Genomic DNA, 26,834 nt, shown 5'->3' with positions numbered 1-26,834 from the left:
TTGCGGGTAGAGGGCAGTATTGACATTACACAGAGCAAGAGCCCAGAAAGCAACCAAAATAGAAACGCTCTGATGTTCTCACACACAGAGACCTGCAGCTAACGGAAGAGCGGAGTGAAAGGCTGCTGGATTTTCAGAGACGATTTAGAGCAAATGATAGCAAGGGTAAAATCCTGCAGCTTCATCCAGGCAAAACTTCTCCTGGTTTCAATGGCAGTTTACCTTGGCTGGAACAGCGAGACTGGACTCTGGGGTGTAATTTTTAAACCGAGACAAATTCTGTGTGTAAGAGAAGGTCAGATCCCTCACGGTGCACTGAATAACTGAGAGAATAAATCCTTCTTTTTCTGGCTACACGACTGTAAGTCACGAGCCTTATTTATATTTGTCAAAATACTAGTTGAATTGCTTGCATGTTTGCACAGATACAGAAGTTCACTTCATTTCTTAAATATCAGTCCCTTGCAGTAAGGAGGGAAAATTGACATACTGTGCAAGCGATTTGTCAGCCATTCCCTTAATTTAGTTGTGACATCAAATCAAAATGAACCAATCGGGAGTTACTGTCAGATTAATATGAGGGGGAAATTTCAGGATTTATGAGGTAGTCCTAAACGCCCCGATCCTGCAACTTTTGCATATCTAAACCCATCTTTAATCGAGTATGACTTCACTATAAGATATACTCACATTAGTAAGGCTTGCAAGATTGATCCAAAGCTGCCACATTTAGGAGAGTGGAGAAACGCTGCAAAAGCTCGAATAACCTAAAATATGCGGTTTGCTCCCGATCCTGCTCAAACAAAAATCCTATTGAAGTCAATGGGCCTGCTTCCGTTCCCACTGGTTTGCCTGAGTAATAACTGGAGGCTCAAAGCCTTCGTTTGTATTGTTACCACAAGGAAGTTCTTCAGAAACTGCCAAACGTCTCCTCAATCGCCTACGTTTATGTAACAGTGTATTAAAAGTCCTTATACAATAGTTTTTAAAAAAATCTCCACTGGCTGTTGATGAGAGAGGTTTCCTCAATTAATTATATTTGTAAAGGCTATTTAGAGCATTAAATCAGATTTAAACAGAGGATGGATCACCGTGGGGGTGAACTAAAGGATCAAATCCCTCAACTGTTTTCAGGTCAGGTAGGGAGGCCAAAGAGACAAAGGAACAGAGATTTCTGTGCAGCTGCTGCAGCCAGCCCAGACCTTCAAAAAGCCGGGGTGCTGGATCTAGGCAGGAATAATGTGCCGAAAGCAGGATCAGGCCCCGAGCCCGGCTTCTCCAAACCACACCTGCATCTGCCTACACTATCAATAAAGTGCGACTTGCTGTCATTCCCTCAACCCTCCTCCCACAGAATCCGATCTAAATACTACAGCCTGAAGTTATTAGTAAATTCAATTTCGGATGCACCCACCGGAGCACTGAGTCACTGATGGCAAATATATAACGCCAATGTGTCAGCAGGTAATCATGAGCTAAGATCTCTCCCTGCCCCCAATCCTTCTTGATTTTTTCCAGAGAGGTGCTGATCCTACAACATCTTAATCCTCACTCAAACGAGTAATTCCATCAGTCTCCTATTGACTTCCATGGGGCTACTCGCCTGAATTAAGGTTACTCATCTGAGTACAAAATTGCAGGCTTAGACATTTGGGGCACGATCCTTGGATGCACTGCCCTGAACTGAGGGGTGCTCAACACCTCCCAGGATCGAGTCGTCAGGGCCCAATCCTCCCATAGGACAAACTCCCCTTTGACTTCAGAGCGAATTTGGGGTTCGTGTGTCCTATGAGAGATTCAGACCCTTCGTTAAGAAGCGAAGATATTTATATGCTTTGGCCAAGCTGGGATGGAGAAAATAAATTATTTCATATCGAATGCTACACAGATCAGCAAAGGCTGAGATTCCTTAGGAACCACCTCCGGGTCTCCCTTGCTGTCACAGTCTACTTTGAAAACGTTCACCTTTTAATGCTACAAACTCATAATCAATTGCTTTAACAATCCATCTGTGATTTGACTTCCCTAGCGGTCCAGAGCTTGTGATCAGAATGTAGACAGAAATTGTGTGTGTGTGTGTGTGAGAGAGAGAGAGAGAGAGAGAATGGTGACATCTGGTTCAATATTTTAAATGATTACTCAGTCTTCTAACAAGTCGTTTTCCAGAGAAGCAAGGATCCGATTCTGCAGTTCCCAGGCAGTCAGAGCTCCCATTGACTCCCTGAAGTGCATGCAGTCCATTTGGATTTCCACTGATGATTGGTGCAAAAATGAGACTTGATATTTAAAATATTAACGCAGTCGCGACTGTAGTCCTGTCTAGTTCGGATCTGGCAGGGATTGCAGCCTGACAAACGAATGTTAAAATCAAAGGCACCAGTCAAGGAGCACGGCTGTTTACAAAACACCGTTGCACACGTGTCTAACGTCATAGTTAATTGCTTGCTACAAAACAAGTATCTGGTCATTACAAACATATGTGGTCAAACAACAACATCGGATCTTGGAAGCTAACGCTACCCAGGGTGAAGTGTCATTCCCTGAAATGACAGACAGAGACTGCAGTGGGAGCCATGCCTGAGCAAGGACAGCAGGATGGGGTTTCTAGTCTGCAGGGGGACTCAGTTACTCTCTATTTAGTAGATAGAAGCTTCAGGTTCAGAGTTAAACAGATTGAGAGCAAAATCCAATTATCTTTTTCAGATCTCCTAAAGCTTCCAGCTTCCTACCCAGAAACCTCAACACAGTCCTTGCACCAAATTATATTTAGATAGGGGTCTGCGGCTCATAAAGAATCCTGTTCCCATTGAAGTCAGTGGGAATTTTTGTTAGTGTCTAGGGGGAACAGGATTTATTTGAAAATAATGTTCTGGTCATGCGGAGCTTTAAAACCGGGCAACTTCGTATGTTTTTACGATATTTTACTTCGGAACACTTCCCTTGCTGAAAATGGATCTATTTTCAGGTTGGCAGGTCTGTTAGAAATCACAGACAAAGCTGTACATTAGTACTGGTCGTCAATTGGCGTTTTGCTTGAGTAAAGACTGCAGGGATCTATCTGCTCTTAACTGAAGAGTTCAAGTAAAGAGGATCAGATCTACAATACTAACTAGGTTAGTCAGATAGGTGAACACCCCAGAAAGACCTCGCCGCCAACCCCAAAGCGGATTGTATTTTTTTCCCATTGCTTACTCAGTTTTGACTGGTGGCTCACTTTGTTTTATTAACCACCGTCAAGAAAAACTTTCAAACGGGAATTACAGCTTTTCCTTTCTCGCACTCTGCCTTTCACAGGAAAGCTTGAGTGTTATTTCCTTGCGTGACTAACCCCCACGCCAGCACTCCCGTTTTCATAGTGCACAAAGCCCTGATGCCCCGGTGTGATATGTGTGTACATTGTTTACAGCCCTCTATCAGACAACCTCGATATCTCGGCGATCTATTAGTCCTGTAGTACATTTTCTCCTACCTTGTTTTGAAAAAAAAAAAAAAAAAAGCGTTACAATAATAATTCACGGTTCCGAAAATTTGCAAACGTGGGGCTCACCTTAAACATGTCCCCTCGGTTTAATTTGTCCCGCGAAGATTTACATTTGTTATAAGAGCAAGGAGCAACTGCTGGTATTTAAATTACGGGTTGTGATAAGCAAAAGGGAAAGGGGGCATTGTCGCAGTGAACTGTAACACGGTGAATTATTTAATAAACTGAAAATGTTTACTTTCAGTTGCGACCTCTGTTTATAAAATATAGAAAAGGATAATGAAAACAACCTGTACCAGGAATGGCAGCATGTAAATTCCCACAAGAATCTTAGCGCTGGGAGTGGAAATGGATTTACTGTAAATTCGAAGTGACTCAGAGCGACAAAGCGGTATTAGGAGGCAGACGCCATCCTTTAGCCATAAGCCGATCGGAACCTATTTTTGTTAGAATCGAGTTTGGGGACTGAGAAACTGCAACTGATCAGATTCTACTGAGGGCGGCGGAGAGAGATGTAATTAAGTGTAAAAACAAACTTCTGCATAAATAGCTTCCAAAGGTGGGAATAATTAGCTCAGTAATTTAAAAATAGCAGGAAAGATTGTTTTAAGTCTAACGTGTAACATCTCCTCCAGATACTGTATCAGCTATCAAGTATCTAAATACATTACAGATGGGACATTCACTGGCATCTGAAGGATTCTTGGCCAGAACTGCATATACATTAAACACAAAGACGCTGGAGTGAGGATGATGATGTACTACAAACCACACACAAATCAGGAAATTCACAGTTAAGGCTGACACTCCATCCTTATTTAACCCCCTTGGCGGTGGGGGGAGCAAAAGGACAAAAGGACATCGTGTCAGGCTTAACTTAGAATTTCCTGGCTTTTTGTTTTTTCTTCATGTCTCAGCCACTTACATGTAGGTGTTTTTTTTTTTTTATTTAATTCCCTTTTTTACAGTAGTTTAAAAAGAGAAACAAACAAACAGAAACAGACTTCCCCGAAGCCAGGATAGCTCCAGTTGTCTCAGGTAATTACACATTTGGGGAAACGTTAATAGATTTTAAGGCCCGAAGGAACCAGTATGATCATCTAGCTTTCTAGCCTGACCTACTGCAGAACACGGGCCAAAGAAATGCACACAGTGATTCCTGCATCATGAGCCTGAATTCTGGCTGAACCAGAGGATATATTTTTGAAAGGTGTCTCATATAGAACATGAACCCAGTAGATTAGAACCAAGCTAAGTCAATTGAATACCCACACACTACAAAGCAAAATAGCTGGTTTACTGGTCCATATTTGGGGACCAGATATGCATTCCCTTCTAGTCCTTTGTGACACTGACTCCGATACACACAGCAAGGCTTGTATTCTTCATTAAGAGCTTTATGTAGGAATGCGCACGTGCTTAACCCTATCTGACTATGACAAAGGCCATGCAAGATAGGTTTTCAACTTTTGGGCAGCTTCAGGTATTTCTTTATAAATACCAGAAGCACCCAAGCTGCATGTTGTGCTTCCAATTTCAGGGAAACAAAAACAAGCACACAAAAGGAAAGCCCCCTTGTTTTGAGAGTCACAAAACGCCTCCCCTCCCTATTATGGAATATTCCCTTTTCTGGGAACCGACTCTGCAGGTTTTTACAAGGCAAAATCTCCGTGTTAATGGGAAACCTGCCCGAGTAAGGACTGCAGAATCGAACACTTTGCTCACTTCTGAAATGAAAAAAAAAAAAGTTCTTGCAAATCTTAAAATAATAACAATTCTGACGCTGAGCCTTTGACCAGCTACAGAGAGGAGGGACTCAATACAGTCACATTTAAAGCCAGACTTTGAATACATTGTTTTTAAAGAAGGGCACAAACCACCTTTACAGAAGCAAGCGTGAACACCTCTCTGCTATGCGCGGCTGTGCTAGATCACAACGCTAGTAGTATTCACCGTTCTTTATTTAACGAGAAAAACGCCAGCATATGTTATATCTTGTACAGTGATATTTTTAATCATCTGTCGTCATTTTAGATAGGTAATCTTGGAAGAAAACTACCACAAAAGATTCTCTCGTGTAAAACTCTGGTTTCTAATATTTCCAGGGTTTAATATAAGAACTCAGACCTGTTCCAGGGTTTAATATAAGAACTCAGACCTGTTCTTATTAGAATATACATTTCGGGTTTACTTTAAAATTGAAAATCGTATCGACATTTCAAAGGAAACAATCATTCAATATTTAAAATATCGATCAATGACTGATTAGGGCCAGCTGAATGGGCCAAAGAGCAGTTGGTGTAATACCAAGCATTTTTATTGCATCTCTCATAGTTTAATGAACAAGCAAGCAAACAAACAGGATTGATGGATTTTCGGATTTTCAATCCAATGCTTGATTTCAGGGCTCAGCAGAAGCTGGGTATTTTAAAACAACACGCACAACATTAATGTAAAAAGAAAAGGAGTACTTGTGGCACCTTAGAGACTAACACATTTATTTCTTTTGCAGATACGGACTAACACGGCTGCTACTCTGAAACCTAACATTAATGTACTGTACTAAGCTATCTATGCCTTGGACTGTTTTGTCTTGCGATTACTGAAGCTAGTTTTGCAGTTATCCGATCCTAACCTGCCCTACAGTATTAACACGTTAGGTTAGGACTAGCGTGAGTAAGTAAAACAAAAAACCTCACGTGATAATCCAACAGATTCTCATTAGGGTATTTTGGTGGAATACCTCCTGGCTATCCGTTATTTGTCTTACGAAAGACTAATTATAGATGTTCCACTAACAGCTCCTTATCCATCTAGCGTCTCCCGTTCACAACAGTAAATGAAATCTATGCAAAGCCACTGCACTGGTTAGTTAAAACGATCTCACCACCATAATACCTAGCCATACCCTATCAGCAGCTTTAAAAGCAGAACTCTTCAAAAGAGATGTGGAGGATCTGGGTCCAAATTGAAGCCAGGATCTGGCCACTAGCGTGGGGCAAAAAGAAGATACTGACACATTAATATTCTATAATAACGATACATGAAAAACTGCATGAATAATCATGAAATCACCTGACCCAGATTTTATCCGTATCTGGCATGACAATGCCGTTCAGCTGCTGTTTCAACCAGTAATAATTCATCTATTCCTAGCCAGTTTTTCTTCTTCTAGAAGAAGTAATCGAATTATGATATTCCCCTTTATTTCAATATTTTTGTAACGGTTTACTACGTCATTTTGTCTATAAAATCTAGATCCGCCCCCACAAAAATACTTCAAATTGCATGTGGAAAAACTAAGACACTAAAAAAGAAGAACAAAATATTAAAATGCGATGTCTAGGTCTTTTACACATCACCCAACTACAGTTTTAATAATTTATAATTTAATAATGTGCCATCGTTATTCTGATTAATTTGTAGAAATCTGCTTACAAAACGTAGCGCTCAAACAAACAATAAATAGGCGGAAATCAGAGATACCTCGTGTTTTGCTGAGAGTAATAAACTCTCCCGCGTTAGGAGACTGATCCAAAACCCATCCAAGTCAAAGGCGAGACCCTCCATTGGCTTCAATGGACTTTGGATCAGGTCCTTTAAATCCACAGAGGAAACTACGGTGAACACTCACTTCACCTTCAGATTAAGCTCTAAACAAATGCAGCCACGAGAAGGAAAGGGACAGTTAATACATCTTAGGTATGTTGCAAATGCACATATCTGTGTGTGTGACAGAGAGAGACACAAACACAGTGACAGCCAGCGCTACTGTCCGGATCTATACCGTCCACGTTAACCCTGGGGACCTGTAAGAGACACAGACAACACTTTGCTTCGTTTCCTTTTTTCCCCTCCAGATTTGCATCCTGATTTTCCTACAGTCCAGTCCTAGGAAGAGCCCATGAGACTTCACCCATCTATGTACTTACAGTAGTTTCCTGAGTACCTAGGACGGCCACTTACAATATTTCACTACCGACTCAATAAATCTACGCTCCTACCCGTAAAGAAATGGAGTTTTTTCAAACTCTCCTCTCATCCGCATTTGTCATAATATTTTTGTCCTCAGCTGTGATAAAATACTGGGGGTTGCTATCTGCAACCTCTGGAGTGAAAACTTACATTAGGTCAAAACAAAAAGAAACAAAAATAGCCTCTGCAACTTAAAAATCGACGGCACGATCTAAAGCTCATGGAGCTCAAAAGAAAAGTCTCCTACTGACTTCAATAGGCTTTGGATCGGGCCCACTAAAGGTTAATTGAACACACTATGGCAAATGAAGACACTATGGTAAAGGCTGCACAGAGTGTAATGAAAACATTCAGACGTGCTTATGCACTAAATAATATTTCCTCTACGGCGATTAGTTTTTAATGGTCCCTTTTCCCCCTCTGTCAAAAGTGAAAAGGCTCGAACAAAAATAAATGGGATGAACGCAGATGGTCTCACAATGCATTATGAAACGTGGGCCTGATTCTGCAGTCGCTCGCCAGGTTGAGCTCCCATTGGCGGCAAAGGGAGTTTAGTTTGAGTGGGAAGAGCAGGATCAAGCACCTAATCTACTAATCCAATCCCAGCCCCAGCAGCGATAGGCAGAACATTTGGGTTAGAAACTTCACCCTAATAAGAGTGTGTCCGGAATATACTACCAAAGAAAATTTGGTTATGGCGGAATTTTTAGTCCCCAGCGAAGGTGACTTGTGTGCATTTTACAAGGTGAAAAGGCATTTTAGTGAAGGCCACTTTGAAAGAGAAAAAGCTGATACTGAAGGATGTAAATCTCATTTTTAAATCAAGGTCAGTGTCATTTTAAAGAGATGGGAAGCATAGAATATTGGCTACAATTTGTTCCAACCCTTACAAGTATTCCCTAATACCCCCTTCATTGTTCCTGGGCCAATTGACATCAGTGAAGTTACACCAAAGGATATTCCCCCCCACCACCTTTTTTCTTCGTGTGTGTATGTGTGTGTGTGTGTGTTATCCCACCACATAATATGCTATATTCAAGATGACTGCAAGGACTTTCCTAGCTTGAGGCATCCTTTGGCCTAATTTGGGACTAAAACAGTGCAGGTGGTTGCTTAATCCTAAAAACATTTCATTGGCAAGGCTTTGCAGCCATTACTCTGCCACAAACAAGAAAAGGGTAGGCTTGGATATAAGCAGTAATCTATCAAATGGAGCATTCAACGAGATACTATTCAGATACTCAGGCCTCTGCTGATTGTATTCAGCTTGATTTCTCCACACACACGAGGAGCACCAAAACCACAGGAATTTACAGTTGCACATACGCTGTGCGTGTGCTGTCTATATCGAGGCTTCTTTGGGCATTGAGGTTTGGATGCGTCAAGAATGCAGGGCTGGCCTCTTCCTGTGCATCTGATAACAGATCTCGGATGCAGGGGCGAGCGTTATTTTGTAAGAGACATTGTTAATAATGGTAGACTGCCAGTCTTTGCTGACAGGGGAAACTACCCTCTGAACGCCTGACAGTGGAATGTTATCAAGTGGCTTATTTTAGGTGGAAGCAAAGTTTTCTGAAAATAAAGGAAAAGCTCTGTTTCTGTATTAAGAGCTGCATATTTATCCCCCCGCAGAGTCTGCAAAGGCCCATGGACAAAATGGAAGGGCATTACACAGAGAGGAAACTGCATCACAGGACTGATTTTAAGGAAGATTAGGAAGCCCTTGTAATCAGAGTGTCTCTTTTGGACATCGTTGCAAGAGTCAGAAATGCCATTCAAAGCAATGCTACGTGTTAGCAAGCCACGAGTAGGCTAAACAGAACTCAGGAATTGGGAACTTCGGCATATGTCAGCCCTCTTATTTGTTTCTGAAATTTCAGTCGGTGCTAGGCTTTCTTCCAGCTCGGTCCCCAATAATGTAGTTTTGGGACATACCTTCATAATTTGTCACACTCCAACCCTCACTAGTTTAAAATTGCACACATATACTAAAATAATAATTTATACGTATGTTCTGTTGTGAAATTGTATCTAATTATAGGAATCTCTTATAATTTAACCTTGACCTGTTTAGTATAAGGATTATTACAGCATTTCTGCGTGCAGTCAAACTTTCAGTCGGGGTTGGGTTGGGTTTATTTCTTTTCCCCGATCAAGAAAGGAGAGGATTTTGAAAACACCTAGCTTTTAAAAACAAACTGTAGGTTTTAAAACGAGGGTAGTCACTAACACAAACAAGCCAGGTTAAGGACACTTTTCAGTCGCCCTGATTTACCTATCTACGTTATTCCTTTCGTGCTAAGGAGATCCCATTACATTGGAAAGGGGAGAGAGGGAGGGACCCCATTACAACCGGTAGGAATAACAGATCGAATAAAACAATGACAAAACTAACTTCCTATATCTTCACTGCACTATGCATTCATGGTCCTTCATTAATTAGAAATCGATGGGAAGTAACTTTATCCTGCTCAAGAATTTCTTTGCTCAGTCTCCATTTAACTCTCAAGAATATATTGTATAACCAAGGAAGGTGTCTGTCACCAGCAAGTACAGACAGATTTTAAAGCAAAGTCAAGGCCCAGAAACAGCTGCTAACATAACCACCAACATCGCAGAGTAAATACTATAGAGTCAGGTTGCGAGAACAAATAAAATTCGGATGCCTGGGGTTACAAAAAAGGATGCACTGCCACCTTATAACATTTTGAGTAATGCAGCTGCCACAGCAGATAATATTATTTGCATTACTGAATTGCTGTTTAGATGCTTTCTAAGTCACAACAAACAGCGGGCATGTAAAGAATGCACAGTATTTTAAAGAGGATATGCTTTCCAAGTACCTTCCAATAACAAAACAATTCTGACACGTCTCCAGAATAATTTAATAGCTTTTTGAATTGTTATGTTTATCAGTTATGCAAGCAGTGTAGTTTTCCTTCATGGAATTGGTACCTTTAGCAGAAGAGGAAGGAGTCAAACTGGGGTTCGAACTTGTTATTGGTTTAATCCAAATAGCACAGCTGTTTAGTCCCTACATTACCACAGCTGCAAAAGAGAACACGAAACCCGTATTATCTACCTCTGCAAATATGATCGCAGAAGAGCAGTGAAATCAAAGCAATTGTTACTCTGTTTTGGTAGATAATTTGGAGTGGCTCAAAATGACTGGCTTTGTGAAAACATTATACCCTTTAAGGCCGGATCTGGCAATCATTACTCAGACAAAACTCCAAATGAAGCTAAAGAACTTTAGGTGGAGTTTTGTCTGCGTTAGGAGTGCAGGATCGGATTCTGGATATAGGAAAGAGACTAAAGTTTAATATTTCTGCATGACAACAACGAAAAGAAAGACTGCCTTCAGTATATTGTAAAAACAGAATTATTAAGTTTTGGCTGCTTAGAATATTTCAATTACTTAGACTTGGAATAAAAATATCAAGCGTGGGTAATCTGCATATAAACTGTATCTACTCTACACACACGTCTAGCTAGATGGTATTTTTATACACTATGCTATATCTGATCACATCCCAATTTTTGCATTTTATATTAGAATGTTAGGAATCTCTGCAACTATTCAAGCCAATTAAATATTTTGCACTGAATCTCTCAATGAATTTGCATATCAGCAGTGGAGCACGCAGGACTGAAGAAAAATAAAACAATATTAAAAGAAAGAAAAAATTTTTATTGGAGTCTTTACAATGCTAGAAAATACAATAAAAGTGCTAGTTTACTCTAGAAAAGTTGGTCCCAAAAATGGTACTATGCCATAGTATCTATCAGCTTACATAAACATTTATAAAATCGCTATGAACTGGCCCCAATATTTATAAACATCTATGTTTTTCACATTAATCTATTTAAAGTCGGAGGACCAAAACTTTGTAAGAAAGATGCTGAGCAGTTAAACGCAGAACCTACCAAAGATTCCATTTGGGGCCAGGAGGTTTTTGGTCAAAAATATGAAGATAAAATTTAACTTTTATTTAATAATAATAATAATAATGCGCATGGAAAAATCCCAATTATTATAGGAAACCGTCTTTTTTCTTATAATTTCAAAATATTATTTTAGACCTGTATAAAATTACTCTTAAGACCTCACAGGACATTTTCTACTTTAATATACATATATCTATATCACTGCCGGCATATTTCACAAGTTACTCTTGTTATTTTTTGTTTGTTTCAAATATCAACAGCATTGCTATGAAATGTAGGCATGTGTTCTGCTTTAAAAACAGTCCCCAAGTAAGTACTATTTTGACAGAAGGACAGAACTTTGAAGAAGTGCAATTCTTTCCAGACTATACAAGTCCTGTGATACACAGCGGATAGGCCTGTCCCAGCAACAAATCTACAATTAGCGGAGATCGAATTGGTGGTTTTTCTATTTCCCCCCTCAGTTTACTTTCCTGAACGCCCAAAAATAATAGTGCCAACTTACAAAGTGGAGCATACGTTTGAGGACAAAACTGTATATTTTTAATGGCACGCTTTTTTTTTTTTAAAGTCAGTCTCTCCCCCACCCCCCCTTGTTATAAATCAGACAAACCTTACACCCAAACAGGATCACACAGATCTCTCGCTGCAGCTAGAGGGTTTTTAAAGTTCAACACTTACACTGACTTCAACCAAACGCGGAGCAGGGCTTACATTTTCCCGCTGTACCCATTTTTGGCACAGAGAGCACTTTAGACAAATCCGCCACTACAGAGGAGAAACAAGAGACAGACAGACAGGAGGGCGGGGGTCTCTAGATGTCTATCCGGGAGTGCAAGGCGCTGTGTTTGCTGTCGTGGTCCCAATAGGAACAGTGCATCATGGAGAGCTCGGCGGGCTGGCGGGCGCAGGCGAACTGGAGGCCGGCTCCGTTGGGGGCCGGGGCGGCCGGCGGCGCGGGGCTGGCGGGGCTGAGCTGCTGCGGGTGGTGGTGGTGGTGGCTCATGCCGTTGTAGGAGTTCACCATGCCGGGCAGGGCCATGCCCTGCACCCGGGAGTAGGGGCCGTAGGAGGCCGGGGCCGACAGTCCTTTCACGTTGACGGGGCTGACGTTGCCGCCGGCCAGCTGGCAGGAGGCGTAGGGCATGGGCGCGGGCGGCTGGGCCAGCGGCCACGAGTTGTTCATGAAGCCGGACTGCAGGTACTTGGGCGGGGAGAGGTAGCCGTAGCTGTCGCTGCTGAAGAGGGTCTTGCCCGGCTGGAAGTGGGTCGGGGGCGGCCTGAAGGGCCTCTTCATCCTCCGCCGCCGCCGGTAGTTGCCCTTCTCGAACATGTCCTCGCAGGCCGGGTCCAGCGTCCAGTAGTTGCCCTTGCGCTCGCCGCCCCCCTCGCGGGGCACCTTGATGAAGCACTCGTTGAGGCTCAGGTTGTGGCGGATGCTGTTCTGCCAGCCCTTCTTGTTCTTCTCGTAGAAGGGGAACTTGCTGATGATGTACTGGTAGATGCCGGACAGCGTGAGCCGCTTCTCCGCGCTCTCCCGGATGGCCATGGCGATCAGAGCCACGTAGGAGTAGGGGGGCTTCTGAGAGGGGTCCGGCTTCTCGGCCCCCTTCTCCGGACTCAGCTCGTCCTTGGCTCGCTCGGCCTCCTTGCTGGCGTTGGTGTCATGAGCCATCAGGGCTACGGGGTCCTCCTCGGGGTCCTGGTAGCTGGCCATCATGGCACCCAAGTCCACTCTTCTTCCCGGGGGAAAAGAACCAGCTTTCCTGCTTGCTGAGCTGCTTGAAGCCCAATCCCACGGGCAGAGGCTCAGAGTCAGTCCCTTCTTGGTATTGATTTGGATGAAACTTGCGCCCAGAGCCAGCTGATACTCAAAGCCCCTTTCCCTTAGGAGCTGGTAAAGTTTCTCTCTTAGCCCTGCCTGTTTTTCAAGAGGCAGCAAAGCGTCTCTGGCTCCGGAGGCTCAGATTTCCAATGCACTCAAGGACTTGCTCTTTTCTGATTTGTAAGTTCCGCTTTCGTCAGGAACCCTTTCTCCTATAGCGGGGGAGCCAGCGAGGCATGGTCGAGTTCATTTCTAATCCATAATTAAACCCCAGTGATTAGCCTTACTTAGCAAAAGGAGAGAAAGAGTGGGTATTAAACTGAAAAAAAAAATCAAATGGCCATGTATATTTAAATTAAACGTTCTCGATCTATTAACATGTTTCACATTCGATTTTTAAGAAGTCTTCTCGAAACTTTCTTCGCCACAGTTTTGAATAATTGTCTCAGCTGGAGATTTTGAGAAAGTCCTGATAGAGATGATCTCTCAGTGAAAGGTGGATAAATTATTACCCGGATGTCCAGTTAAGTGAGGGGGAAATGTTACAGTAACTTGAGGTTCTATCAGCAGTAAAAGGAAGCGTCCAAATTTCATTGCAAACCTACCATGTTATTTGGGTTTGGCTGGCATAGGCATTCATTTTAGCACCAGGGAAATGAGCTCAAACATGCCTACTGTGCAGTAAGCTGCAAACTTCCTTCCACTCCCAGCCTAGAAACCGAATCCACCGCCCTACACTGAAATCAATAGCTGTAAGTGGGAACTGATTGTGATACAGGGTACTCTTTCCCCATTCTCAGATGTCTATGTCTATCTGTACATTTGCATTTATACTCACTAGAGTCTTGGCGCAGTGCCCAGATAACTGATTACAATCGAAAAAAAAAAGGTAAAAACAAACAAAAAACCCAACCCACACCTGTTAAAACTGGTACACAATAAAACGGGGCTCGGTTCTCGCAGCCCTTCCACACAAGAGTAAAAAAACGCTGAATTCAAAGAGTAAAGGCTGAAGAATCAGGTCCAGGAGCAGGGCTTTCTCCACTCAGAGCATACAAATGTGATCGAAAACAGACCGCGCTTGTTTACCTACAAACTTAAAGGGACACACAGTTGAGCGAACAAAAGGAGGCTAGGAAGGGATTGAGGGTAGATTATAGGGTGGAATCTTTTCTGGGAGATATCCAGACTACAGAGTTGAACTGTTTTCCCCCGATTAATTGGAATTTTCTATGTGCCTGTGACATTTTTATCTCCCTTTTTATCTTCAGGTAAAGCGACTGTGAGCAGCAAGAAGGAAGCGTGTACTGGTCACCCTGCAGAAGCGTCTCAAAGGTATCGTACAAAAAATAGTCACGGTGGCTGATCCATTTGCAGTCGCACGAATGGAGGTGGATTACTTAAAACGTTATTTTGTGATGACTTGCAAGGAATTACTCGGTTCTAAGGAACAATGCACGAGGACTCGCCTGCTTGTTTTCTAAATTCGAGGCTCCTTGTTGCTCCTTCGCTGCCATTTTAAAGATCGAGCCGTCATGTATAGCTACAGCTACCTGTGTTTACAAACTTCGGCTCTCCGGAACCAATCCCTGAAAACTAGGTTGTCCAAAGAGTGTGCGCATCAGAATGCGAAGAACTGGTTAAAAATAAGTCTCCTAGCATTTTTATGCACATATTTAATCCCGGCTATGAGCTTCCTTTTAACTTAGAAAACAGTTCCCTTGCAGAATTTACTCGGGAAAAACTCTCGGTTTCTAGTGGGAGTTTCCCCGGAGTGCAGGATTAGTGAGCCCTACACTTAACTATCTCGTAGCTTCCCCCAATTCAGGCAGGCTCAGGATGCTACGGAGCATCTTTCTGTATACCCGTTCCCTTTCTTGGACAGCAGACACGAAGCGGAGTCACTGCAAAGCTCCGCTGCCCTCCAGCCCCCGCGGGCTTGGCACATCATTTTTCGTAATCACATTTGTACCCAGGAGGATTGCAGTTCTTCAAGAGCATATATTCCTGCAAGCGTCTAATGTCTAGCTCCTGATATATTTCATCATTACATCCATAGAAATGTTTATCTGCATCTTTAGATTTCTCTGTACTCACCTACGTAGACCGTCGTACATGTACACACACCCTTGTGTATGCTGCCATTCATAATATAGACACACGAATGCAAGTCTATGTACAGGTTTCAGAGTAACAGCCGTGTTAGTCTGTATTCGCAAAAAGAAAAGGAGTCCTTGTGGCACCTTAGAGACTAACCAATTTATTTGAGCATGAGCTATCCGATGAAGTGAGCTGTAGCTCACGAAAGCTCATGCTCAAATAAATTGGTTAGTCTCTAAGGTGCCACAAGGACTCCTTTTCTTTTAGTCTATGTACAGATACATTTAAAAAGCTCAGAACAACATTTCAATACGAGTATAAAACATTCAGTATATATACCCAAATGATATTACACATCTTCAGGAAAACATATGATCTTTAAGAACTGTAATCCTGCTGGGTACATATTCGGTTACGAAAAATAATGACATAATCTATTTACATAAATATAAATATATATACATATATGGAGAATGTATATCTTACATGTGTATATTTTATATCTACATTATACACACACGGCTTTTCTCGAACGCCGATGTGTAGTTAATATAGAGAAATAACATCAGCGATTCATTTCCTAATTAATTGCCCACGTGCATCGTCCCAGTAAACAAGCCAAGATTCGCCATTAGGTTAAAACACGAACATTCTTTGTATCCAAGGGAAAACGAAGCTGGGAGACAGCTGTGCATTCGGAGCACTTAGGTTTGCTGCATGGGGATTCTGTGTTCACTCGTAGGGGTCTCTTCATTTCTGTGGTGTTTGGGCTATCTGTTTCTTCTGACCACCCATGCAGGCCTGCTTGTTCTTCCTCGCAGGCATTCCCGCAGCCAGAGCTGGTGCAGGTGTAACAGCATTGTTCTGTGTGTCATCACCTCCTCCGCATTGCAGATTCCTCCCCTTTCTGCTCTTAAACTGGGCGCACGGCTCTGTTAAAGGATTCACTCTGTGGAAGAGGAAACTCTGCTATCCTAGGTATTTCTTTTGTGACAGCCTCACCGAGTGGGATTTAAGATCAAACCGAGCGGTAGACTCCTAGCACAGAGGTAGGAAATGTAGAGCAGGTTTCAGTAGCAGAGAAGGTGAATATATTGTGTTCTGCCCAGAATATTTGCCTGCACCCTGGCAATTAAATGTTGCTATTAAACCAAGGCACGAGGACAGAACAGAAATTATTTGTTTGGTGCTGTTCACTCAAATCTCACCAATGTGAAGTAGAGCCTACCGGAGACAAAACCATGGTAATAAGTGAGTCGTCCAGCTTTTTTCCTGGACATTTTAACGCTATAATTAACCGAGATCTAAAATATTAGAGGCTTTTCGGTGATTGCTAGGAATGGGTCCATTCTGACAACACAAGATTAATGTAAGTAACACAGAGGCTTGCTACACCATTGACATTTAAACAGGGAGGTTCAGTATGGAGTTCTGCCTAAGCGATCAATGTCATGTCTCAGAGAGCACAGAACTTGAGTTTGAACATTCGTATGTTTGTTTCAGTGTCAAGTGAATTAACGATGATCACAGATAGCCAGTTTCTTTACATTGTCACTTTCCAAGCCCTGTGCAATTGTAATAAACTCAAACAAAACAAGTGAAGAAATACACAGAGCAATTTCCCTGGGCAAAGTTCAAGGTCTACAGGGTGTAAATGTCCGGGGGGGGGGGGGGAGAGAAGGAGAGGAGAGATTGAAGGCAATTTATATACTGAAATATTTGCAAAGATCTGATTCCACTCCTTTAGAGCGAGTGGCAAAACTTCCATAGACTTCAATGGAAGGATCTGGCCTCAGTTCCGTGTATCTTTAAATTATATTACTGACGATCAGATCTTCATTGTAAGGTGTAGAGCACTGGAACGATATTGATAAATTCCCTCCTAGAATGAAGCCACAATTCAGAAAACGGTGAAAAGGAAAATCACTTTTATTTAAATAACCCTGTCTCAAGGAAATATTACTTACTCTCAGTCATAAGGATTGACAGAGACTGATTTATTCTGGTGAGAAAATGTGTTATATCATATTTGACCTGGATCAGGATATTAAGATAAAATCTGGTGTAAATTTAGAAAGAATCTGACACACGATGACAATCAAAGCAATTCGCAATAATCGTTTTTTAAAAAGACTTTCTGGTTTTCCTGTAGAGTTTTTAAAATATTCTAACTGTTCAGAGATGCTAAGAAGTCGCAAGCAAGGAATCGATTTATTTGATGGTTTATGCTAAACACAAGACTTTAAACCCTTCAGCCTGGGGAATTACAATCCGCTGACAGGCAATGTAGCCAATCACAATGCGTCCATTTTAAATAAAAACGCTTTCTTGTATCGTGGAAATTTGCACAGGCTGTGTCTCTGCATTACAAGGAAATTCTTAAATACAGACAAATGCAGCGCAATTAATAATTGTGCCCTGAATTGGTTCTAAATATCTATTTTCTTTTCTCCTAATCTGGAACGCAAACCACAAGACACTTGGAACGCCGAACAGGAGGGTACAAACTGCTGAAATTAACGCCAACCCCGCTTTTGATGGACAGCAACGGATTTAGTCTCTAAATAAAATGCACTGTATTTAACTTGGAAACCAGCGCTGAAAAGCGGCTTGCAAAAAGGCAGATGGAATGTATATTACATTAAAATCGGGTACCGCTGTTTTTAATAGACAATCGACTATATCAAAGCGATTTTTGCTGAAGTCTTGCAGAACAGTTCCTGCAGTTCACTAACACAAGGGTAAAAAGGCAACACAACATTGCCATTGATTGTAATGAACATAGCGGGGAATGTAAGCAAAGAGCGAAGAGGTCACTTTAATACTAAGATTTCAACCTGGATACTTTATCGATCTGATGAATTACATTACTTCTGATGTTACGGAATCAGAGCTTAAATACCAACAGAATGTATTCTAATGATCACACACAGATGTGTACATACAATGTACGTATATGATGACTGACATATTCTTGGCGCCCTTCAACTACTGGTAAACATATAACACAAGATACCAGCACAGAATTTAATATTAAACCAATGCAGAATAAATTGAATAGTAATAACAATCAGCTAAACCAAGCTATGCTCTTTTTTATATACTCACCACTGTATACAGAGCAGAACGGATGTCTATATGGATTTTTTTTAAAGCATCCAGTGAAAAACTATAATTTCACTTTTTGGACGTTCTTTTTAAGGAATCCCTCTCAATAATCCACGTTAGAATTATTCTGCCCCATCAAGACAGAACGAAATGAGATGCATGTAAGCAAAGAGAATGACTCCCTAAGATCTGGAAAACTCTCTTATTGCTACTGGAACTGGGACAGGTTAAAAAGCCTGTTTGTTTATTTTCTAGACCCTAATCCGTTTATGTTGTCTTTCAGTGTCCCAGCTCAAAGGTATATATGCATGGTTAGCATGTGGAGTTTTAACTTTTACCAGGCACAGCATTAAGTAAACACACCTTTTGGGTTTGCTCTACTCTGAGGAGAAATAAGGGGTTACTATACAAGGTCTAACAGCAGAAAAGCCATGAATCTGTTTTAATATTAAATCGATGTAGTCTTTGCTGTTCAGGTCCTTTTCGTTGACAGAGCAGGGCCTGATCCTGTACTTCCTGAAGACAGTGGTAAAACTCTCACTGACTTCAAGATCAGACCCCCAAAGCTTTCTGCTTCCTGCCTTCATTCAGCTAAAAATGAGATTGCTTTCGAACACTGACCCCTACAAAGATGAAAAGAAAGGGAATGTGATTCGCATCCCCTCCAAATGGAACTGCCCTGATGTTTCAGGGCCTTAGAAACTTATTTCCTATTTTCAGCATAAATACTAAAGCACCAAGGCAATGAGAACTATCTTGTTACAATTGTAAGTATTTCTAGTCCTTCCCCCCAATAAAGATGTAATGCATTATTTTAAATCCCTGGATTATTTGTTCCAAAAACAATTGTAGAAAAAATAATATATGCATGTAAACATGACATTTTATGGGCTGTACTCTACCCTAAAAGTAATGAGAATCAAAGAAATATAATGTGGGAAATAAATGAAAGTATTTCTGGCATTAATAGAAGTTCATCAGTTTTAGATTAGTCTATTAAAAAACATTTGAAACCCATTCTAAAAAGCTATTTTCTCTTGTCACATATAAGAAGTTGTCCCATATATGTAATCATACACACACAGACTCATATACACACACACATATACATAGAGACACACACATGCATAAACACTCACATATATACATACATGAGCTTATATAATACATACAAACTTCCTGGGCACATCAAGATATGCATGCAACAAAACTGAGTAACCATATGATTCTATTGCTATAACCATTTCCCATCCTCACCCACTTTCCCTTATTGTTTGTTATTCTCTCCCCTTGTATCACATCTAAAATAAGGGCCTGAGTTTGGAAATACTTATTACCAGGTACAGGCTAGCTACCAGGAATAATAGTCCCATAGCTTTAAATGGAACTACTCATGTAAGGACAGTTGCATGCATATGCATTTTCAGGATCAGGCCTTTCACCTGTAAACTCTGTGGCTAAGAGCTTTATTTAGTGTCTTTTTATTTGTTCTGTAAGTCACCTCACACACTTGGGGGCCGTGCATAAACAACAATCCTGTATTCCTTGTACACCCAGAATTCCCACTGACCTCCCCTGACTCATTTTCTAGCATTTAATAAACCTCCTCTCTGGAATTATCTTACCTGATGTGTGACAGTAGCACAGAGACACATTCACATGGAAAGTGTCCTCTCCTGCGTGAATGAGTTTCACTGTCAAAAACTTGAGCAAAAGTGGGAGTATTCCACAGCCAGGGATTTAGTTTTTCCTCTATACTGTGAAGCTGAAAAGTCTAGCAGCTTCAAACTTGTTTTCACAAGCTCCCAAATGTACAAGGATTTCTGAATTTACAGGAAGAAAACAAGCACTCCACAGGAACATGATGGCCATGCATCCATAACACAGGCTTCACAGGGAACAGAATCATTTTATTATGAACTGGACTGAAACATATAGAATGAAGGATAATTCAAGAGGACCCATGGGGAAATCACAAATGGACTTGATTCTGTATTGATCCCAAAGGGAGTTTTTGGTGCACGGAATGCAGGGTCAGGCAGATTCTAAAGACCACTGATTTCCCCTTGAATAAAGTCTAAACTCCAACATAAAGATGCTTTGTACGGTCCCATTTCATTTCGTGCATGTTGCTACTCCCACTGAAAACAATAGGTGTTTTGTCACTGATGTCAATGGGAACAGGATCACACCTTTTTCCTTTATACATTCCCACTCTTCTTTATTTCTGCTTCTTATCCCCTAGTCTGGGCTGAATTCTTCACCACAGCATATTCATGTTTAGAGCACTGGCCTATAAAAAATTGCATGTTTCACTTCACCATTTGGTAGTTTATTTCTTTCATCTGCAATCACAGCCTGACCCAAGGAAAGCTCTTGAACTCACACCATCAGTTACATGATGAAATGCAAATAGTTTCTTGTGGTATTAAATAGCAGCCCACAGCAGAGTTCAGGTTGGCTGTTATGGATTCACTAGTTCCAGCTCTGCAGGATAATCCTAGGTTACTGCCATCCTGCAGTCACTGGCCTACAGGAATGTTGCAAATAAAAACAAACAAGCTAGACTCTCCTTTTAGACAAAGTAGAAATTATGTCTGTTTAGGAAGTTGTAAAGGTTGCATGTATCAGAGTGTGACAACTTGAAAGGCAAGCTAATCTTTCTACTGCTTAGATATCATGCTCAGACATTTTTCTACAAAGAGTTTATCAAGTACTTGGTCCAAATAAAATAATCATAACAGCTCTCTGGTGTGGGGATCATCTTAAATCTACTAATTAATAATGTTTGACTATAGAATGAGATTCTACTGGGGTGGTACCTCCACTATTGTTATGACTGAGACCAGTCAATACGTCAAAATGCTCTAAAATCTACATGCTTATGTGAATTGTCTTGAAAATTTCTGTGCCCCATGGGGAACCTTTGTAGAAGTGGTATACATTTAAGGTTGTTGGAGCAAGGGATTCCTGTGATGCAGCCCCTCCAACAAAACTGATGTCCAAAATGTATGGTTTTTATTACTTTTTTTTTTTTTTTTTGCAAACACCTGACTCTTCAACTATAGGTCTGATCCCACCCAAACTCCTATCACCTGCTCTGTATTGATTTCAGCTAGTGTCCAGCACTTGGGGAAGCAATAGTTAAAAAGTTCATCAGGATAAAATTTGGATCTCCAGTGTGGCTTAAGACAATCTGATGAGCTAGGAAAAGTAATTTACATATGTAGAGCAGGATGGGGACTCTATTTCAAGCCAGAGTGTTTGCTGACAGCCTGTTGTCAGGGTAAACGGGTGGCTCCAAGTGAGATGCTGTGGCCACCCAATCTGAGCACCACCCATGTCCTGTGAGCTTGTGTCCTGCCCCTGGCAGCTTTCTGAGAATGTTTATTGTGCAGATTAGCTGCTCTCTGCTTGCATTTTGCAGGGACACTCCTTGAGAAATTTTGCCCTGAGAGCAGAAATTCTTATTTAAGAGCCAATATTTCAATGGGCTCCAAAATCCATACTCACTCTGATTTTTTAAAAGAAATATTGCTATAATACCCACAAGCAGAGTGAGATTTAATTGAAAATTAATATTCCACAATCGGGGCTAAGGTAGACTTTGGTGAAGGGAGGAGAACACCCATTGAGTTGAATAAGTCATTTCCCACCTCTCAGAGCTCTTGTGTCAGGCTGCATTCACCTTCATGGGGTTTCTGATTCACCTGAGAACATTCCATGGAAACTTCTCTGATGCAGAGGGTTGTTCGGAGCCCCTTCCCCCTGCACCAGTCTACACAGCTGTCCCTAAGGCAGGAAGTCCCAAACTTTTTGCTGGCACAACCCCATTTTAATGAAGTCCTTCCCGCTGGGACCCCAAACAGCATGGAGGATGCCATTCGAAAGAGCAAAATGGCATCCTCCACACAGTGTGACCTCGCACACACAATACATGGGAGGCCCGGCTTCATGGAGGAAGCCATTTTGCTCTACAAAATGCCATCCTCTGCAGAGTGTGACCTTGTACGTATGGTGTGTGTGAGGTCATGCTGTGCAGAGGATACCATTTTGTAGAACACAATGGTGTCTTCTGCACAGTAGGGATCATCACAAGCCGCTCCACTGAATGGGGTCATGACCCACAGTTTGGGAACCATTGCCCTATGGCTTTGCTTACACTAAAATGTTAAGTTGACCCAGCTACATTGCTTGGGATGTGAAAAATCCACACCTCTGAGTGATGTAGTGATGCCAATCTAATCCCTGGTGTAGACAGCGCTAAGATGACAGAAGAATTCTTCCATTGACCTAGCTACTGCCTCTTTGGGAGGTGGATTACTTATGCCAATGGAAGAACCCCTCCCATCAGTGTAGGTAGTGTCTACACCAGGGTTCTGAAACTCAAATGACCACGAGGGCCACATGAGGACTAGTACATTGGCCCAAGGATCACACTACTACCCCCCTGCTGCCCCGCCCCTACCCCCACTCCACCCCTTCTGTGAGGCGCTTCCCCTACCCCCAGGGGGTGCAGGGTGTGGCAGGGGGCTCAGGGCAGAGGGTCGGGGTGCAGGGTGTGGCAGGCAGCTCAGGGCAGAGGGTTGGGGTGCAGGAGGGGTGTGGGGTGCAGCAGGGGGCTCAGGGCAGGGGGTTGGGGTGCAGGAGGTGTGTGGGGTGTGGCAGGGGGCTTAGGGCAGGGGGTCAGGGTGCAGGAAGGGTGTGGGGTGCAGCACGGGGCTCAGAGCAGGGGGTTCAGCTGCAGGAAAGGTTTGGGGGGAGGTTCCAGCCCGGCACTCACCGGGGGGCAGGGCAGGCTCCCTGCCTGCCTGCCCTGCCCCCGCGCTGCTCTGGGAAGCGGCCGGGACCTGGGGGCGGCGGGGGAGCGGGCATCTGTGTGTTGCCCTGGCCGCTCCTCCAGGTACCTCCCCCAAAGCTCCCATTGACCGCTCTAGTTAAATGCTGGGGGCAAGCGTGCCGCAGGGAGCTGGCGGGCCGAAGAAAATAACCCTGCGGGCCACGTGTTTGAGACCCCTGGTCTACACTGAGGCCGTTTCCACAGCTGCAGCTGTGCTGCTGTAGCATTTCAAATGTAGGCAAGCCCTAAGACTATATATCTACACAAGAAGCACTTTACTGATCTAGGTATACTGGTATACTATACTGGCAAAGCACTCCTACTGTGGATGCACTTGTACTGGAAAAACTGCACTTTACTGGCGTAGCTTATTCCACTCTCTCCTGTGCACAACAAGCTATATTGGCAAAACCACAGTTTTGCTGGTATAGCTACGTCTACTCTAGGGGATTTTGTCAGCACAGCTGTCAGTCGGGGATCACATCTTACTGTGTGTATCAGTCTCTGGAGAAGCAAAAGGGGATTGGAAGTGATTCTGTATTGCACTGTCTTCTACTCAGGAGTAAGACCTCAACTTCTCTGGAGGAATTAAGTAATTCCTTGTGCAACAAGCCAAATTTTGGTCAAACCTCAGATTATGCACAACTCCCAGTAATTTCAAATGCACAGACCTAGTTAGTTCCTCTCAGAGAGGTGGATTAATACAGTGACAGGAGAACCAGTCAGCCTCACCTCAGTCCCTGGAAAAATCAAGGAGCAGGTCCTCAAGGAATCAATTCTGAAGCACTTCGAGGAGAGGAAAGTGATCAGGAACAGTCAGCATGGATTCACCAAGGGCAAGTCATGCCTGACTACTCTAATTGCCTTCTATGACAAGATAACTGGTTCTGTGGATGAGGGGAAAGCAGTGGACGTGTTATTCCTTGACTTTAGCAAAGCTTTTGATACGGTCTCCCACAATATTCTTTCCAGCAAGTTAAAGAAGTATGGGCTGGGTGAATGGACTATAAGGTGGATAGAAAGCTGGCTAGATTGTTGGGCTCAACGGGTAGTGATCAATGTCTCCATGTCTAGTTGGCAGACGGTATCAAGTGGAGTGCCGCAAGGGTCAGTCCTTGGGCCAGTTTTGTTCAATATCTTCATTAATGATCTGGAATATGGTGTGGGTTGCACCCTCAGCAAGTTTGCAGATGACACTAAACTGGGAGGAGAGGTAGATACGCTGGAGGTAGGGATAGGATACAGAGGGACCTAGACAAATTAGAGGATTGGGCCAAAAGAAATCTGATGAGGTTCAACAAGGACAAGTGCAGAGTCCTGCACTTAGGACGGAAGAATCCCATGCACCGTTACAGACTAGGGACCGAATGGCTGGGCAGCAGTTCTGCAGAAAAGGACCTAGGGGTTACAGTGGATGAGAAACTGGATATGAGTCAACAGTGTGCCCTTGTTGCCAAGAAGGCTAACAGCATTTTGGGCTGTATAAGTAGGGGCATTGCCAGCAGATCGAGGGACATGATCCACCCCCTCTATTAGACATTGGTGAGGCCTCATCTGGAGTACTGTGTCCAGTTTTGGGCCCCACACTACAAGAAGGATGTGGAAAAATTGGAAAGCGTCCAGCGGAGGGCAACAAAAATGATTAGGGGACTGGAACACATGACTTATGAGGAGAGGCTGAGGGAACTGGGATTGTTTAGTCTGCAGAAGAGAAGAATGAGGGGGTATTTGATAGCTGCTTTCAACTACCTGAAAGGGGGTTCCAAAGAGGATGTATCTAGACTGTTCTCAGGGGTAGCAGTTGACAGAACAAGGAGTAATGGTCTCAAGTTGCAGTGGGGGAGGTTTACGTTGGATATTAGGAAAAACTTTTCCACTAGGAGGGTGGTGAAACACTGGAATGCGTTACCTAGAGAGGTGGTGGAATCTCCTTCCTTAGAGGTTTTTAAGGTCAGACTTGACAAAGCCCTGGCTGGGATGATTTAGTGGCGGATTGGTCCTGCTTTGAGCAGGGGGTTGGACTAGATGACCTTCTGAGGTCCCTTCCAATCCTGATATTCTGTGATTCTGTGAACCCCTCCTGTTGCTGTAGTGAGTGTCTACACTGAAGCACTGCAGCTGTGCCACTGTAGTGGTTTAAGTGTAGACATAATTTTAGATTCTGACTTCAGTGGGAGCCAGATCAGGCTCTTAGACACCCATAAATTTTGTGCTGTGTCCTAAACAATCAGTTGACTTATGAGTTAGTGCAAAAAATCCCCAAACATTACAATTATCCTTCTAACAAGAAGGATCTGTAGGTTTCAATCAGAGCCAGGACCGGCTCTAGGCACCAGCAAAGCAAGTATGAGCTTGAGGCGGCACAATTCCAGGGGTGGCATTCTGGCCGTCCTTTTTTTTTTTTTTTGCTTGGGGCGGCAAAAACCTAGAACCGGCCCTAATTAGAGTGCAGTCACCTCTCAGTTCCATAGGTTCAGTCCTGTGCATATAAGCACCTCCAACTATATTTGTATATCTGAACCTTATTTCAGCCTCTTCAGTATGTAAACTGAGCTGGAAATCTACGAGAAGCAGGATTTTATGTGAGATTTCCAGACTATTCTACTTTTGACCAAGCCTGAAATGTCAGGATAACAGTCTCACTCACAGTTCTCTAGCATTTCCACTCCTGGCCCTGACCAGACATAGGAAATGCAAACCAGACTGTACATGAAAAATTAATTAACCAAACTGTTTTGGACCCTTAGAAAGAGTTTGGTTCAGGGCAAATTTGAATTCACCTGAAAATTCAGGCCCACTCCTATTTTTTCTGAGCTTAGTTTCCTTTTTTCATCTATGCTGAAACTATCCTTAAAAGTCCATGAAATATACAAATTATAAAAACAACTATGAGAGTGAATTAAACTCCAAATGCAAATAAATTCAGTAATAAGCTTAGATGACTTAATTCTGCAGCCTACATAGGGCTGGATTTAACCCTGGGATTCTGTGGGTGCCACCCAGCGGGACCTGGTCTGTGGGCATCAAGCAGTGACAAATCCCTCTGGTGGTGGGGGCATAGTAAAGCATTTCTTCTGCAACTGCTGCTAGGCTGAAGATCCACAGTTAGCATTAAGTGATGCTGGCTGTGGAGGGGAGAGGCCAAGATAGCTAGGAGATGTAAAGATTCAACACAACTCCCAGGACCCTCTGTCAGTTGCTTTCCTGTGGAGCCTTGGCCAGAGTTGACAGCTTCCCTTCACTGAGAGTGAATTCCTTTGGAGTGCAATTTGTATTCCAGTGACCATAGGAGTAAAACTGGCCCATAGTAGGGACCAGTATATAAACATCACATGCTGTTTCATGACCTTTATGTAGGGCCATATCCTGCTTCCCTTCTATGTATAGGACTCCGGTTTGCAGAACGCCTATTGATTTCAGTGAGAGTTACACATGGCTAGAAGAATAGCCTTTAGTATCAATGGGAATCCTTTTGTGGCCTGATAACATTATTTGGCCTTATTTGTATTAGACAAGCTACAAACAAGGATGCAGCCTTAAGTGTGAATTTATTCACT

General features: G+C 42.7%; 1 protein-coding gene across 1 annotated transcript; it reads right to left on the bottom strand.

Annotated features, from left to right (window-relative positions):
• Nucleotides 1-12,218: 12,218 nt before the first annotated feature.
• FOXL2 (forkhead box L2) lies at nucleotides 12,219-13,124 on the bottom strand. Its single transcript, XM_077826756.1, has one exon. It carries the CDS (start codon nucleotides 13,122-13,124, stop codon nucleotides 12,219-12,221), a length of 906 nt encoding a protein of 301 aa, XP_077682882.1.
• Between the last annotated feature and the right edge of the window lie 13,710 nt (nucleotides 13,125-26,834).

Source organism: Eretmochelys imbricata, chromosome 9 (assembly GCF_965152235.1).
Source record: "Eretmochelys imbricata isolate rEreImb1 chromosome 9, rEreImb1.hap1, whole genome shotgun sequence".
NCBI lineage: Eukaryota > Metazoa > Chordata > Testudines > Cheloniidae > Eretmochelys > Eretmochelys imbricata.
Note: the sequence above shows the minus strand (reverse complement) of the source record. Positions and strands in the feature narration are given on the sequence as shown.